This window comes from Xiphophorus couchianus, chromosome 4 (assembly GCF_001444195.1).
Source record: "Xiphophorus couchianus chromosome 4, X_couchianus-1.0, whole genome shotgun sequence".
Classification (NCBI taxonomy): domain Eukaryota; kingdom Metazoa; phylum Chordata; class Actinopteri; order Cyprinodontiformes; family Poeciliidae; genus Xiphophorus; species Xiphophorus couchianus.
The window spans coordinates 5,554,125-5,569,179 of NC_040231.1; the positions used below are offsets into that span (position 1 = coordinate 5,554,125).

The following is a 15,055-nucleotide window of genomic DNA, read 5'->3' on the forward strand; positions in this document are numbered from 1 at the left end:
AAAAGCTTCTCTGCAAATAGTCATTACAGAAATCTTTTCAGCAAAAAAGAAAATATTCATTTCATGCAATATTTTTTGTCTTTTCCAGCAATTTAATGTAGAATGTAAAATTCTAAGAATGCTCGGAGTCAAAGAGTAAACAACAAAGTCAACTTTTTTAAAGCTTATTGTCATCCTAAACACTAAGTCTGTCAGTATGTCTTAAGGGTTCAGTACTTATGAGAAACCCTACTGAGAGTAAAGCACGTCTTTCTCTTTGATGAAGCCTAACATAACAGTTTTATCACAATAATTGGTCATGTGGGGTTGTCATTTTTGTGGGAAATAGAAACACAAAATAGTTAAGTATTAATTAATGCAGAGCTCTGACTGTTGCTGAGGAAGGCTGCAAAGAAACACATTGATTATTCAAATAAGAGCAACCACACCAGTTGGAGAAGTGTGACTCAACAGGTTCATGATTTTGATGTGTGAAGAATAAAATGGTGTGAAGTGCCTCTGCTTTAGCTGGGTTTGGAATGGAAAGGTCCCAATTGTGCTGAAAGCTAAAACAAATGTAACTTGACATGCTCTTTTCTCTTGACAAGCAAATTTTTACTCTCATTTACAGAGTCAAGAAAACCGCATACTCTGCTTGTCAAGGGGTTGTGTTAGAGTCCTTGACATGCAGAGTTTTTTAATTATCAGAAATAAAGACAAACATTCAGTTATGGGTCAAGTGAACCCACCAATCCATGTCTTCACAGAGGTGTCATTGATGATGATGAATGTGAAAGAAAATACAAAAAGTTACCTGGGGGTGATGAGCTGAACTGCAGAGATGACAAAGATGTCCATGACTGCTGGCAGTCTAAGGCACACACAAACATGAGCATAACTGCAACTGTATTGCTTAAAAATATAGCATTTGCAACACTGTTCTATCTTTCTATTAGTGGTATAAATAAGAAAAGGGAACGCAGTCAAAGCCAAAAGAAGAGGACACATGCAGAACATAGACACTAACAGCAGCTCACCACGTCCTCCAAGTGGCTGGCTTCCTGCCAAATGAGATACACAAACATAACAGCAGAAGTGTGAAGAAAGACAAAAAGTAAGAGAATGGAACAATCAGAACTACATTTAGCAAAATAAATAAATAAAAAAAAAAAATCAAGTGATACAGAAAAAGGAAAAAAGGTGCCTCAACTCTCTGCTTCATCAATTCTCTTTACAGTTATAGAAATAAAAGAAAAATTTCTACCAATGATAAAATACATTTTTCATCACTATTTCCTGAACCAAATTTTACACCAAAATAACCTTAGATGGAAATATTAATGAGGTAAATATAAACAGAATATATTATTGCACTCAGCTAATAACATATAAAGTTTCACCATTTACTGCTTTATTCATATAATCTTTTGAATTGAGCACCAGTTTGATATCTTGACAACTGACAGAATGTGAAATTAGAGATATGTATGTTACTATTAAACAAAAAAGCCTATGCAAAATACCCTAAACGGGTATTGCTAGCAGAGAACCATGGGAAGCTGATGCACATGTCATCATCCAGTCAGCATCCATCCTCACACAGCAGTGGTAATTTAGAAAATCCATTAAAGTTAAAAGCAGCATGCTATAGATGTTAGACATAGAGCCTGACCTCTTGCATCAATTTGGCTTCTTATCAAAGACAGTGATTCACTGTGAACATTCAGCCAGCATATACATCTGTACAACAGGGAATATTAAATTCTACTGTTTCACAGAGAACTGAGTGCAAAGCAAAAACCATTTGCAGTTTCACGCCGGTGTTGGTACCACAGTCAGACATCTAAGCAGCTTTTCATGTTAGCGCCTGGTATAAAAGAAAAAGGTCACCAGCTAGACACCACAAAGAGCATCATCCAATTAGGTGTTACATGCTATGGACGTGCTAAAAGTATCCATATTTATCTGCTTTTGAAACAGACAGCCCCCTCTAATATCTTATTTTATTCCACTGTGAAGAGACCCATCCATTAATTCCCTGTATGTGGGTTTGTGAATAATAAAGGTGATGTTTCCCTTTTTCCTTTTGGATCTTTTTAAAAGAGAGAAGAAATTCTTCAAAACATGATAAGAATGTCCATCCATACATCTGTTCCATAATCAAAGAACTGCTAGCGAACTATGTCTCAAACTTTGTTCATCTTTTAAAACATATAATGCTTGAGCTACAAAAAAATACAGCAGCAATATAGAAATCCAGAATTGAATGTCAAAGAGGAAGGGGGAAAACATTTCACTTTCAAAACTGCAGCAAATGGAATTAGGTTAGTGTGTAAATGCCAAAAATGATGTAAATAAAGAAAAGGTGATGAAATTCAGATATAAACATGTCTCTCTAGTGAAAGGGAGACTACAAAATAAAACATTAGTGTTTGTGTATAAAAGACATGTCATATGAAGTGTAAATTATGTATGAAAAACAGTATTTATAAATAAAAAACTGTTCTTTTTCATATTATTCAATTTATTTAGCTTTTTTATATATATATATTATTTAATGGAATAGCATAAAGAATTAAAACTGTTTCTGTAGCAGATTTAAGCTTGGTGGGGTCATTGTGGAACTTGAATATATCCCGACTACCTCAGAGCAAAGGCAGAGTACACTGACAGAGGCAAACAACAATGAACATCATGCAGATGATTTATGGCTTTTGTAAATCAAGAATTAATGAGATTTGTATTTATGTTCTTAGAGATATTCAAATTAATATTCAAATTAAGTACCTGATTCTCAGTAATTATTATAGTAAGAAGAGTCCAAATAATATTGTTAAGCATAATTTGTGGAACCGTACGCCTATGATTTGTTTAAAATGTTCAACGTTTTGATAGAAAAAATAAAACTACATTTAATGGTATTTGAAATTGTTCATAATTCCCTCCACATCGACTAAAGCCCCAGTTGCACATGAACAAAATAGCCCTAAAAAATTATGCTTCCAACGTCATGCTTCATTGGGGGTTTCTTGGTGTAAATTGTGTACAAACATTAAAAAAAAAAAAGATCAAAAAGTCCAACCTCAGTGTTTCAGATTGTAACACATTTTCCCACATCTTGGTTTTATTTTTACATCACAAAACAGGCTATTTTAATAGATGTGTGTGTATATTACAATGAAAATAAATATAATTTAATTAATATTATTTGTCAAAACATTAAGTTTCCAGTAGTAAATTGACTGAAGTAAATATTGAATATTCTGAACTTGAATAGGGGTCCAACAATTTTTTTAATGCTGTGGTGTAATCTTTATGTTTTCTATGTCCTGTTTTAGTACCTGTGCCAACAGTGCTGTAAACATCTGAACTTAGCTCCCTTCCGCTGTCAAAGACAGAGTCACAGGTGATGCTGGCGACAGTGGGAGAAGCTGGACCATTGTCCTTGTCAGTACTCTTCAGCTTCCTCCTCATCTTCACCTGCACAAGTAAAAAATGTGTTTCTCTGACATTTAAATGACATAACCCCAAAACAAAGTTGACCTTGTGTCAAAAAATAAGCTATTTTGCTTATTTTGCTTTTGCTTATGTATTGGTGACATTTTTGACCCCTGGAACAAAAACCCTCCCCACGGTAGTAACATTTAATATATATATATATATAGAAGATCACCCATAACATTAAAGCAATTGACATATATGGTGAGTCTGATATATCTTGTTGCTTAGTCAACACTTCTTTTTCTTTCACTTAAACATTTTTGAACATAAGTCACACCTCTGACTTTTACAGTACTCGCCTAAAGCAGTTGTAGTCCTCTACCTGTCCCTCTCAGCAGGACATCAATGAGACATGTGAAACTGCTTAATAGCTTAGTCTGATGGGATCTAATGACAGAAGCTGTAAGTAACACATTCACTGAGAACCCACCCAGGTGCCCCCAGGCAAAAAAGATCTATAGAACCAAACACTTTATGACCCATCCAGATGTTCTTTTGACACATCATTGCTAGTCAGAGAAATTTTGGTCACAAAAGGAAGAAAAAGCAAGAAAAATCAACAGCATTTGGCTTATATATAAGTGAATATACAGTTGTGAATGTCAAATTATTTTGTAAGAAAAAAAGCAAAGTATCAAGGCATACAAAGACAAGTTGAAGGTTATTGAGTGAGTTGGTGTCAATAGTTTTCTTCACCTAAATAAAAAAAAACATTTTGTATCTACTCAGTGTATCTCTATCTGACAATAAGAACTGCTTGATGAACTTAAATAAGCAATTAAGACAAAAAAGCAAAACCAGAACAATCCTATATGACAACATGTTTTCTGTCTTTTTGAAACCTATACAAACATTGCTCTCTTACATGCACCTACCTCAAAAAAAAGAATTAAATGTCACAAGTCATCAGCATAATCCAGTATGACTTTTTTTTAATCCAAGCCACAAGAAATGGAATGTATGACACAGTTTGAAGAGTATCAAGGGATTTGAATTACTCAATATTTTTATTCAACCCCCTGAAGTCTATGTAATGTAGTTGGTGATGGTGCTCTACTTGCTGTCCTATTTCTTTATCTTATTTCACAGCACAGAATAATATTCATGAAGTAAAATAAAAACATTCAGCAAAAAAAAAGATACACCTTCACACTTGAACTGGTCTTAATTTACAATCCACAACATTCCAGGGTTATTCCCTTCAAACTACATTATTTGCCTTTGTGTATCTGAAATTATGGTAGGAAGTGAAGAGGAGTGAAATCCTTAAAATGATTACTAACCGATTTTTTTTGCTTGGGGCTGGAAAGAGAGGAGGCAGGAATGTTGGATTTCTTTCTCAAAAACAGCTTGAATGTAGCAGAATCAAAGTTATCCACCGCAAAACATCTCCACGATGTCTGCAGAGACATGGAAATAGAAATGTATTGGAATGATGGATACACTTCATCCTTGACCATATTTTTAAAAAGACAGAAAAAGATGCAGGAAAGTTTGCTCTCAGTAAAAAAAAAAGTTGGGCTGTGAGACCATTCAGTCCCCCCGGTTTTCTGAGGTTTCCTTTGAGGTTTTTTTTTTAAAATACCTGTATGAGACAGGCAGCTGCAGGAATCTGCCTGTTGAAGTGTTTCTGTCTTTGCTTTTGCTGCACCTTCAGAGCAAAGCCAGAACCTAAAATTCCCTGTGAACAACAACAGAGTGGAGATTTTTTTTTTTCTTTTTGCTTATTAATTTCATTTTAATCCCACAAATATGAGCATGAATGTGGGCCAAAAACATTAAATGTTTATTGGAAAAACATCACGCGTCACAATTCATTCATGGCTGTTTTCACGTTTATTGTGCTGTTCATTAGTCTCAATGTTTGCAGTTTTCTGGAGTGCAACGCAAAGCTCGACGTCATTCACAGGTAATATATTAACAAAGACACAGCAGGACGGATCATCTGGGAGATGATGGACAGGGAGAGTCTGACTAAAACTAACTGGATATCAGACAAATTCTGGGGTTTATGTCTGCTTATTTCCAAGCCCCAAAACCACAAACCACGACTCATTAAACCTGCAAGCGACTTTAGAAAAAAAACAAGCCCAAAGCCGCTTATAATAATCGGACTTGGCGAGCGAAACTCAAAATACGTCCTGTTTTTCCAGCAACAAAATGAGCAGCTCCCTTTTCCCTCTGTCGTTTATGTTTCTGTCGCTGCTGATAACTGTCGCATAGAAACAGCGGTCACTCATAGAGGAAATGAAATAAAATTACAAAAGATAATAGTAACGCAAAGTAATTTCGATAAGTAACTGTAGTCTGACTACTGGATTTGAAATAGCAACGCGTTAGATTACTCATTACTGAGGAAAGTGGACCGACGTCAGTAACCAATGTCAGTAACGTGTTACTGACATCACTGATTGTGAAGATATACCTCTTTGCTTTTACCAGCCATATTACACTGTGCAATACTTTGATAATATATATTTTTCTTTAGTCAATATTAAATCATATGATACTGATTTGCACATAGGAATGATTTCTAAATACCGACATATTTCTGTTAGTTTCTTTGCCTTTTATAGCTTTTTGCATATTATATTCTTCATGTGTTTAATACTTAATCCATGTGTTATTAAAAACGTTTTACCCAAGTCTTAATTTGTGGATTAATTTGCTCAATTCTTTTTTTAAGTGTGGATAGCTTGGAGTGTTCAATAATTATTTCAGTTGCTGAACAGAAATTGCTCTTAAAATTCCTGGGATTTAGAAACATGGCTGTGCCATATAATTAATTTCTGGTCATAATGGGTCAGCAACCAGTCAGTCACAAATGCCTGAGCTATTGATTAGTTTCAGCTTATTTACTGTTCCTGTTCAATATTAGTCTACTTCAATAGACCTTTGTTCATTTTGTACTAAATGAAAAAGGAAATGTGTGTTTACATGCAATATCTCAAAAGCACAGGCTCCAATTTTCAACCATAAGTTCCCATAGTGAATGTCAATACACTTTTCCCCCAGGTAAATTTCTTCTGATCAGTGTTATAGAGAGCAAACAGAGAAATGTTTGGGAGCAAAGCTGGCTTGATTGACATGCCTGGGAGTCTATAATTTAGTGACTTATGAGTCACAGAGAGACAAAACACCTGTGAACTTCAGTTGCATGTAAATTATTTTGACTCATGGCTTTTATCTTGCTGTCATCTGTCGGTAGAGTAGGCAATCCATCTCTGACAGACAGTTACACTGTTGTTAGTTATGTTAGCTGTGTTGTCTGTTGTACTCAATTTTCTTTTCTCCATAATTATGGCTTATGGCTTACAATAATTTAACTACCAAACTCTCACAATGAAGATATCCATAATTTGCATTTTCACAAAACAACAAATCATACTGAGTGCATCCACTTACTGCAGGCAGAGCAAAAAAAGATATGGCAAACACAGAGAAGCAGGAGGCAATGGTCTTTCCAATCCAGGTTTGAGGCACTTTGTCTCCGTAGCCAATTGTAGTCACAGTCACCTTTAAAATAGAAAAATAGAAGAAAAAAATGTTTGTCCACTATAAATACAAGAGATTTTTGTTATAAAACCACTAATACAATCATGCAAGTAATTTCATTGCAGTTCTTATGTGCCTGTTCTTCACAGGTGTTCAGTTGTGTGACAAACCATGTGACATGTAATGTGCGACAAAGTGGTTCAGTTTCTGTTTTCCTCTTGCCCCTTATACATATTCCTGATTTATTTAATGTGTGTAATTGGTGTGTTGCCAATTTGGAATAAGATCAGTAAGATTTCAGATGATTGAGATAGATTTGAGAGCCTAAAAAATGCTAAACAATAAAATTCATCAGAAGATCCTGGAACTGCCAGCTGATGCTGTTTTCCATTCACCTGTTTTGACCCTTTGACTGTAGTCCTAGTGTGACTACACTACCTCACACTAGGACATTAGGTTTCCTCAGTGAAGAACAGCTTATATTAGTTGCCGATTGTCACAATACCATGGTTGACCTACTGTGCACCGCCCATGGATTCCCTTGACATTTTTTCACATTCTGTGAAGATCAAAAACTTCAGTCTCTTATCTTTTGATTGTATATGATAAACTAACTCCCACAAAAAAGTGCATAATTGTGCATTTTAGTCCATTCTTCAAAACAACTCAAGCTGACTTGAATGGCAGAAGGTACACATCAATTTACATGTCTTGCAACATGTTCTCAGTTAGATTTAGACGTGGCTTTCTTATTCAAATACATAAATATAGATTGATATGAACCATTTCATTCGGCTCTGGCTTCATGTCCAGGGCCGTTGTCCTGTTTATATGAGAACGTCTGTCCCAGTTTCAAGTGTTCCACAGCCTCTAATACCTGGTAGCTACTGTAAGTCATCATATTCAGCTCTGAGAAATTTGTCCAGTACTATATGCTGACATGACCATGTCCCACAATGTTAACATTATGTTTAGGGTGACCTGTAAACTTAGTTTGCTCCACACATATGATTTGCAAATAAGCCACAAAAGTTAAATTTTTCTGCCATCTGACCAGACTACAGTATTTGCTTGCTGTATCTCTTATATGGCTTTTAACAAACATTTTGTGGCTTTGTTTTAATAGTGGATTTGTTATTTGTTGGGTCAACATTCATAACATATTTTGATGATGATCAAACGTTTTTGGTTGTTACATCACATTTTTTTTAAATATTGAAGGGTCAAAACACTGCATGAATGCTCTGTAAATATGCTGTACCTTTTCTCTCTCAGCAATCACGTTGTTGGCTAGATCAGAAGCACACATCTAGTTCAAGGCGATAATTATAACACCTGAATATCCTTCCTCCTTAAAATATCTATGCTTTTAGTACATCTATGAATTATTTAAATTGATTTTAAGAGGCAATAGTCCTGTCCTATCTTCATTATAATGCTTATGTTCTCCTATTCAATAAAATATTTCATTATTTAGGCATACATGGAGCATTTACACATGTCATGAAGAGATTTTTTGTTTTTGACTGCTTCCATAACAATGTCTGTGAATTGAACTGGATTTATTAGTTGTCTGTCAGCAGTTCTTCCATAAGGCAGTGACTAAGGCAGTGTGCTGAATAAACTGCCTCTTGATATTTGGGAGCTGTAACACAGTAATCTGCTGGGAAATACCCCCACCCGTTGGCCAGTACAGTAGGTAACAATGCAGACTTTGGACACAAGCCACTAGAGAGACACTGCAGTCCAGCAGTTTGCATGGGAAATTCCCCTGCTGTTTACATCTGGCAACAACCAAATAAAATAATAATGGATAATATTGTAATAACTGTCAAAAACATAATCATGGCCGACTTAAACATAACTAGGTCACTGAAGTAATAGCTTGCCAATAATGTAAAATGCTTTTTGAACAAGTAACATACTAACATGTCAATACACCTGCAAGTTATAGCTGTACATTATATAACTTTTTTATAAAAAAATATATATATATTTTAGATATTTGTTGAAATTGTCACTGTGTCATGAGAGTAATCTATGAGATAGATAATCTGTGAAAAACAAATGTTTTATTGCATTTAAAATGTAATTCACTTTATTCCATTTAAATGGGCCAAATTATTACATCATGTGCAGTTATTACATTAAAGGTTTTTGTTACATTAATGGTTACAACACATACCTCTTCATCAAAATTTCCAGGATGAGAAAAAGTTGGTTTCAGTAGATTTCTCATAATTGTAAAAGCATAACTTACTTGTTACTTGGTTTGCAGCCATAATAGATAGACGCCTATATTTTAAAAGGCATAAAGAAGCAAGAGTGGAATCTAAAACACCTGTGGTGACCTGATTTCAATGGCTTTCCAACCATTACAAAGATACTCAATTGTCAATTTTGTAAAGGGTTAAATTAGATGGCTTCATGTTATCTACAGGGTGCTCTTTGATTTTAAACTGTTTTTTTTTTCTCACTGACCATAAAGACATAAATATAAAATATAAAATATTGTATTGATGGTCAAAAGGCAAAAAACAGGAATAGTTTATAGGCTTTAGGCCAAAACCTGTCAAGGTCTAGCATGGGTATTGCATTATTAACACTCCTTTTATGTTGTATGGCTTTGCTTGTTTGTGTAGCTTACAGTCACTTCCTGAAGAACTGCAGAGTAACTTATTTTTGAGGAAAATACTCAAAACAATTCTTGCTCTTTGTAATAAATCCCCAGTCTTCCTGACCACAATGTTGAACTTTTACCTCGTTGGTTCTCTCTCACATGTTTCTGCTGTAGAAGAACCAAAAACAAAACCATTGTGTGTGAAAATGGATAAAAAAAAAATCAATCAACCAAAACTTTTATTTATGTAAGAAAGGTTATCGACTCAATTGAACATGTGTGTGCTTTTAAAAGAGTCCCTTAAGTTTTTAGAAAGCTGAAGTTCATCCCATGTTCTCTTCACTATTTGTGTTAGTCCCTGCATTAGCAGCCCACCGGATCTACCCACGAGTTTACACACTCCTACTTCAACAACAAAACCACAGAGAGAACACAGACTGTGTTTGACCTCTCACAGTTGAAGAAATACAGCCCCAGGGTAGTCAAGGGTTCTTTAAAAAGAACAATATTTTTAAAATACGATCATAATCAAAGATCAGAAGTAAATCTATTATTCAACAACATAAGTGAAGCCATACCCAGCTATCAGGTATTTTCCATATGAAATTAGACATTCAACTACTCTTCAATCTGCCTTTAGCACCTAGAGCAATCCTGAACTAGTGAGAAAGAAGCAGAAAATACAATTCATTGAGCAATAAAAAGCAAATTTTAATGGGGAATTCCCAAAAAATAAAAGAATGCCTCACTGCAGCGAAGTGACATAATCTGTTAGGCACATCTTTAGCAACTTGGCATTTTATCTGCTTGCTCTGCAATGTGAATCGCACAAGTAACCAGCTTGTTTATGCAAAAACTAAAATGTTATCCACACTGCAATAAATCATAATTTGGACAGTGGACGCTGTAAAGATGCAGCTTCAATATTTCTTCAAGTGGTTAGTTAATGTGTATCTTTTTAAATGAGATAATAATGCAGATGAATTTTACATTATGAAAGGAGCTATTAGTAAATGAATTACATTACTTTGCTGCTGCTTATCTTTATTTAAATCAACCCATTTAACTATGGGTCATATAGAAAAATGCCTCAATAAAGATTAGCAGTTTCTATGTTTAAACTGTTGTAATTGTTAAAAGGTGTTACAAATCAATGCAGTCCTAATTACAACATTTGATCAAACATTGTATAAATATAAACAAGTTTAAAATGTAGCTCTCTGTGTTCCATTATCTTGTTTTTTACACTGAGTGAATATGCACCAGAGATGAGACTCTGACTCAGTAGAGTCACATGACTATTGTAATGAAGAGATGGTGTTTGCAAATTGAAGACTCTGTGATTAAGCAGGTGATGATCTCCTATGAACAACACCCTGCTGCCGGGTTTAGAACTGGCAGACAAGAAGTGTAACATGGGAGCACAAAATCTCCAACAGATGAGTAACTTAAATAACATTACAAATGTTGAAAATACACTTTGAAAAACAGTGCTTCATGTGTTTATTTCTTGTAACAAGTGTCTGATAACATTGTCTTGATCGTTTTAAATAGTAATGTGAAAGGCTGAATTTCATATTTATGTACTCTTAATTGATGTGATCATCAAAACTGCCATAATCGATCAAAAAAATTGTTTTATGACAAAAGTGACTAAAACCAAGGCAAAACCTTACATCTCACATTGTAGTTGGAAATTTTAGTCCACTATGTTAAAGTTATTTTTTGTGCATATTTCTCTTTTGGTTCCATAGTAGCAATTCAATCAGGTTGAGATCCTAAGTTTAGTTGGGCCGTTGCAACATCTTGATATGTTCAAGCTACAACAAAGCTGAAACCTTGGCTTCTGCAGACTGGTAAAATACTATTAATTTGATTCAGATGTGTTGAGCCAGTGATAACTGCAAAACATTCTAGAAACTGGTTCATTAGGCCTAGAGTGATAAATTCCAGCCATAGAGTCTTTTGATGTTTTTTCTTTTTTTCTTTTAATACTAAATTGTCTGACTTTGCTGTAAATTTGCTGAGACATCCACTGAATTTTTTTTTTAAATCTCCAAAATGATGAAATAGCCTAAAAGCATTTCTTAGATTTATGGACAACAACAATTGTTGGTCACCTTAGTTGATGATCAAATAATCACATGCATTAACTCAGCTACTTTTCTTCATATGTACCACAGGGGAGTGATTAAGTTTTCCCATAATTATAGACATATACATAATCAGTAGAGGTAGTCTTACCACTCCCCACCACAACGCATCTGCATAGTTTTCAAAACCAGTGGAACCTGTGCTATCAGCGGCATCCTTTTCTGCCAGGTAGACAAAGTACGAGGAGAAGATCAGGCTCAGAAACCCAATGTACAGAGTGGTGATCAGCTCCTGAAATACACATGAAGCAAAACAATAGTTATTTCAATCTTAAACCAAATATCTTTTTAAGGTAAACTACTCTCTGATAGTTATCACTTCCCAGAGGTGTCAGTTTTATCAATCTTATCTGTTTATGGTCTTTCATATATAAGTGTTATCCAAATGGCATATGGATTTGAATATTCATGTAAACATGGTATGTGAATAAGATTACAATATCTCTCTATCCCATGTGCTCTCTTAAGTCATTCATCAATTAAAAAACTGCCCTTTCAAAAGGGCATTTTATTCACTTGCCAACCATTAAACATCAGCCTAAAAATCATCTTAGATTTTTAGACAGTCATTCTGTCCTGATGACAGAATAACATCAGGACAGATGCCATTCTATTGTTATTGAATATTGTTATTCAATATTACCTCGAATAACACTAAATAGACAAAACTTCTCCCAACTATTACGTCCATGCTTTTACAAATAAGGTAATAACACCCTCTCACAGTGAAATTTAGTGTCTGCCTTGGGAACTTTTTAAAATTGAAATATTAGTTGTTGGGTGTACGATAGCATGGTTTTGAAAAATATTTTTGAGAGGCTGCTAAAAATGTTAACCTCATGCAATGGGCTGCTGGAGTCTCGACTTTCTATAAGCTTGCGATTTGGCCAGGTTACGAGAAACTTTCAAATTAATGCTTTATTTATGACAATCACATTTTGTTTTTATCTCAACCTACCTACAGTCAAGGAAAAATATACAGGACGGCTACTGTATATGTTCTGTATATAAGTTTGAATATGTTCTGGTATTATGCCAACTTTATGGTGCAGAACTTAGTTCTGCTGCAGAAAGACGAAAGATAAAACTGTTATCTTTCTAAGCTGGGTTGTTTTGAGGTTTGCTTATTGTGTTCCTGAGTCTCCTTCTTTCTTTGATTTGATCAGTCTGATTCATAACTTGTCCCTAGTTATTCCTCGTTACTCTTGTATAATTCTGTTTTTATGTCTAGCTATTCTTTAGTGTTAGATTTATTTCCTAGTCCCCTGTGTACTGTCAGCTGCTCTTTCCTCTCACATCTCCAACCTGTTAGCTAATCAGCCCAGGTCTTTTGTTCCAATGGTCACCCTTGCAGTTTTTAAACCCCTTTCTTGCTAACACTCCTTGCTGGTTCCTCCTGTAATACCCTGTTGTCCCCCCCCCCACATTTCTTCCTGTTAGCATTTTTCTTGGATTTTTGATTTTTCTTCTGCTCTAACTTCCAGTGCTCCTTTGTAAGTTTTTCATCATTTTCTTTCATAATAGAACAGTCACCATGACCCATGCTCCCAGCCCCTGCCTGCATTTTGGAGTTCACCAACAAACGCATCATGATAAAAACAATGCTTTCAAATATACACAGCTTTATGAAGAAGATTTTTCCATTCGTTGCTTTATTGTCACACATAAATGATTATTTGATTTATTAAATTAAATGTATTAAAGGCCTTACATCAAAAGTTATTGCTACCCTTGCTACCCTTCAATATGGCGCTACTCAGAATGTTCTCATTTTATTAATTCACCAGGGAGGAAAACTTGTGCATTTGTTTGTACCGCCATCATTTCCATCAATGAACTGAATAACTGAGCCTCCTTGCACTCTTAAAAACAGAAAACTTTCCACAACTTTAATGTTTGTAGATTTTAGTGTTGAGTCTCTTGGACTAAAATTACTCAGGGCGGATGTCCTGATGTTTTTTCGAGCTGTTGCACTGCAGATTGAAAAAACAAACAAAAAAACTGTGGAAGGTACCCCACATGACCAATATTGCTCGTTGAGTGGATAAGTATTTACTACCACTGCCTGCAACAGCAGAAAATAGGAACCAAATGAAAAGAGGGAATAGTAGAAACACAATATCTACCCCTGCAGCTTTGCTTCATGCCCTCAATTAGTCAGAAACTTTGAGCACTCCTCTCTCCCCATGTGCTGCATTGAAAAAAAACCAACTTAAGCCATATTCACAATAAACAACTAACTACAATCTGCCCAGGAGGCAAAACTCTTGTATATCGTTGATGCATAATCACTTACTATGCAATTTAACATCTGCTTTAAAAATCATGCTCCTCAGTAGTAATTATTTAGAATGACTTCCTGTTGAGTAAAACTATTCCATTTGCTTTAGATGGAATAGTTTTATCTGGGTAACAACACAAACCCAGATAAAACTCTTCTTGTCATAAAAACAAACCAAAAAAACATGTAAAAAATTAATGGATTAAAGTATTGAACAGATTTCTAACCATTATTCAATGTGTAGTTGCCATTTTCACCTGGCAACCTCTACTGAACAACACGCATTTCCATATGCTAGAGACCAAACTAGACTTAAACCACAAAAATTATATTTGCAAGCAAGAAAAAAATTATGTTATTGTCAGTCTAGAAACTGCAGCTTTCAACACCAACATGGCAAAAAAATTGTAAGATTGTGTTGCAAGGTATTAGTATTCATAAAATAGTACAGGAAGAGTGCAGAACTCAGCCGACTTCAAAAACAAAAACCACACTGCATTGTGGTTTTTGGAGGTTACATGGGGCTTTGGAATATCATACGGTCATGTTACTCTTAAAAAGGTAATTTGAAATGAAATGATGAGTAAAGTGCAATTCTCACAGAGACAACACCTTCACAAGACACAGATGGACTGCTGATGCCTTTAATCAGAACTGAGTTTTACAAGGCCTCTCAGAGAGTCACTCTCGTAATCACACTCCTCTATTAGACTCCACTGGTGTTTATGTGTGAAGGCTGAGCCCTATTATTGGGTCCAGCTCATATATGTGAGAGTAATTTGATGCTGAAGCCCTCAAATTTCCTTTTCCACAGCCTTGAGTCCATGGCAAACATGGGTTGGATAGTGAATAGCTTCTGTCTGTGGAGAACATATTTTGAATTAAATGTCCATGTTTTGTGTGACCATCAGGTTTCAGCTGTTTTCAAAAGAAAGGAGGAAAACTGTGATGGATTTATATGGTAATTAAACAAAAATATATAAAAATTGTCATTAATATGAATTATGTGCAATATTAATGGCATGT

At 35.0% G+C, this 15,055-nt stretch overlaps 1 protein-coding gene across 1 annotated transcript in view; it reads right to left on the reverse strand.

Moving 5' to 3' along the window:
* The window catches only part of kcnq1.1 (potassium voltage-gated channel, KQT-like subfamily, member 1.1), a 45,853-nt gene that overhangs the window by 10,027 nt on the left and 20,771 nt on the right, over positions 1-15,055 (reverse strand). Inside the window, exons 6-11 of the mRNA XM_028013905.1 lie at positions 11,840-11,980; positions 6,886-6,996; positions 5,066-5,161; positions 4,764-4,880; positions 3,321-3,459; positions 794-850 (exon numbers count right to left, since the gene is read on the reverse strand). Of these exons, the coding sequence (XP_027869706.1) occupies positions 794-850; positions 3,321-3,459; positions 4,764-4,880; positions 5,066-5,161; positions 6,886-6,996; positions 11,840-11,980 (661 nt within the window). The remainder of the gene's footprint in view (positions 1-793; positions 851-3,320; positions 3,460-4,763; positions 4,881-5,065; positions 5,162-6,885; positions 6,997-11,839; positions 11,981-15,055) is intronic.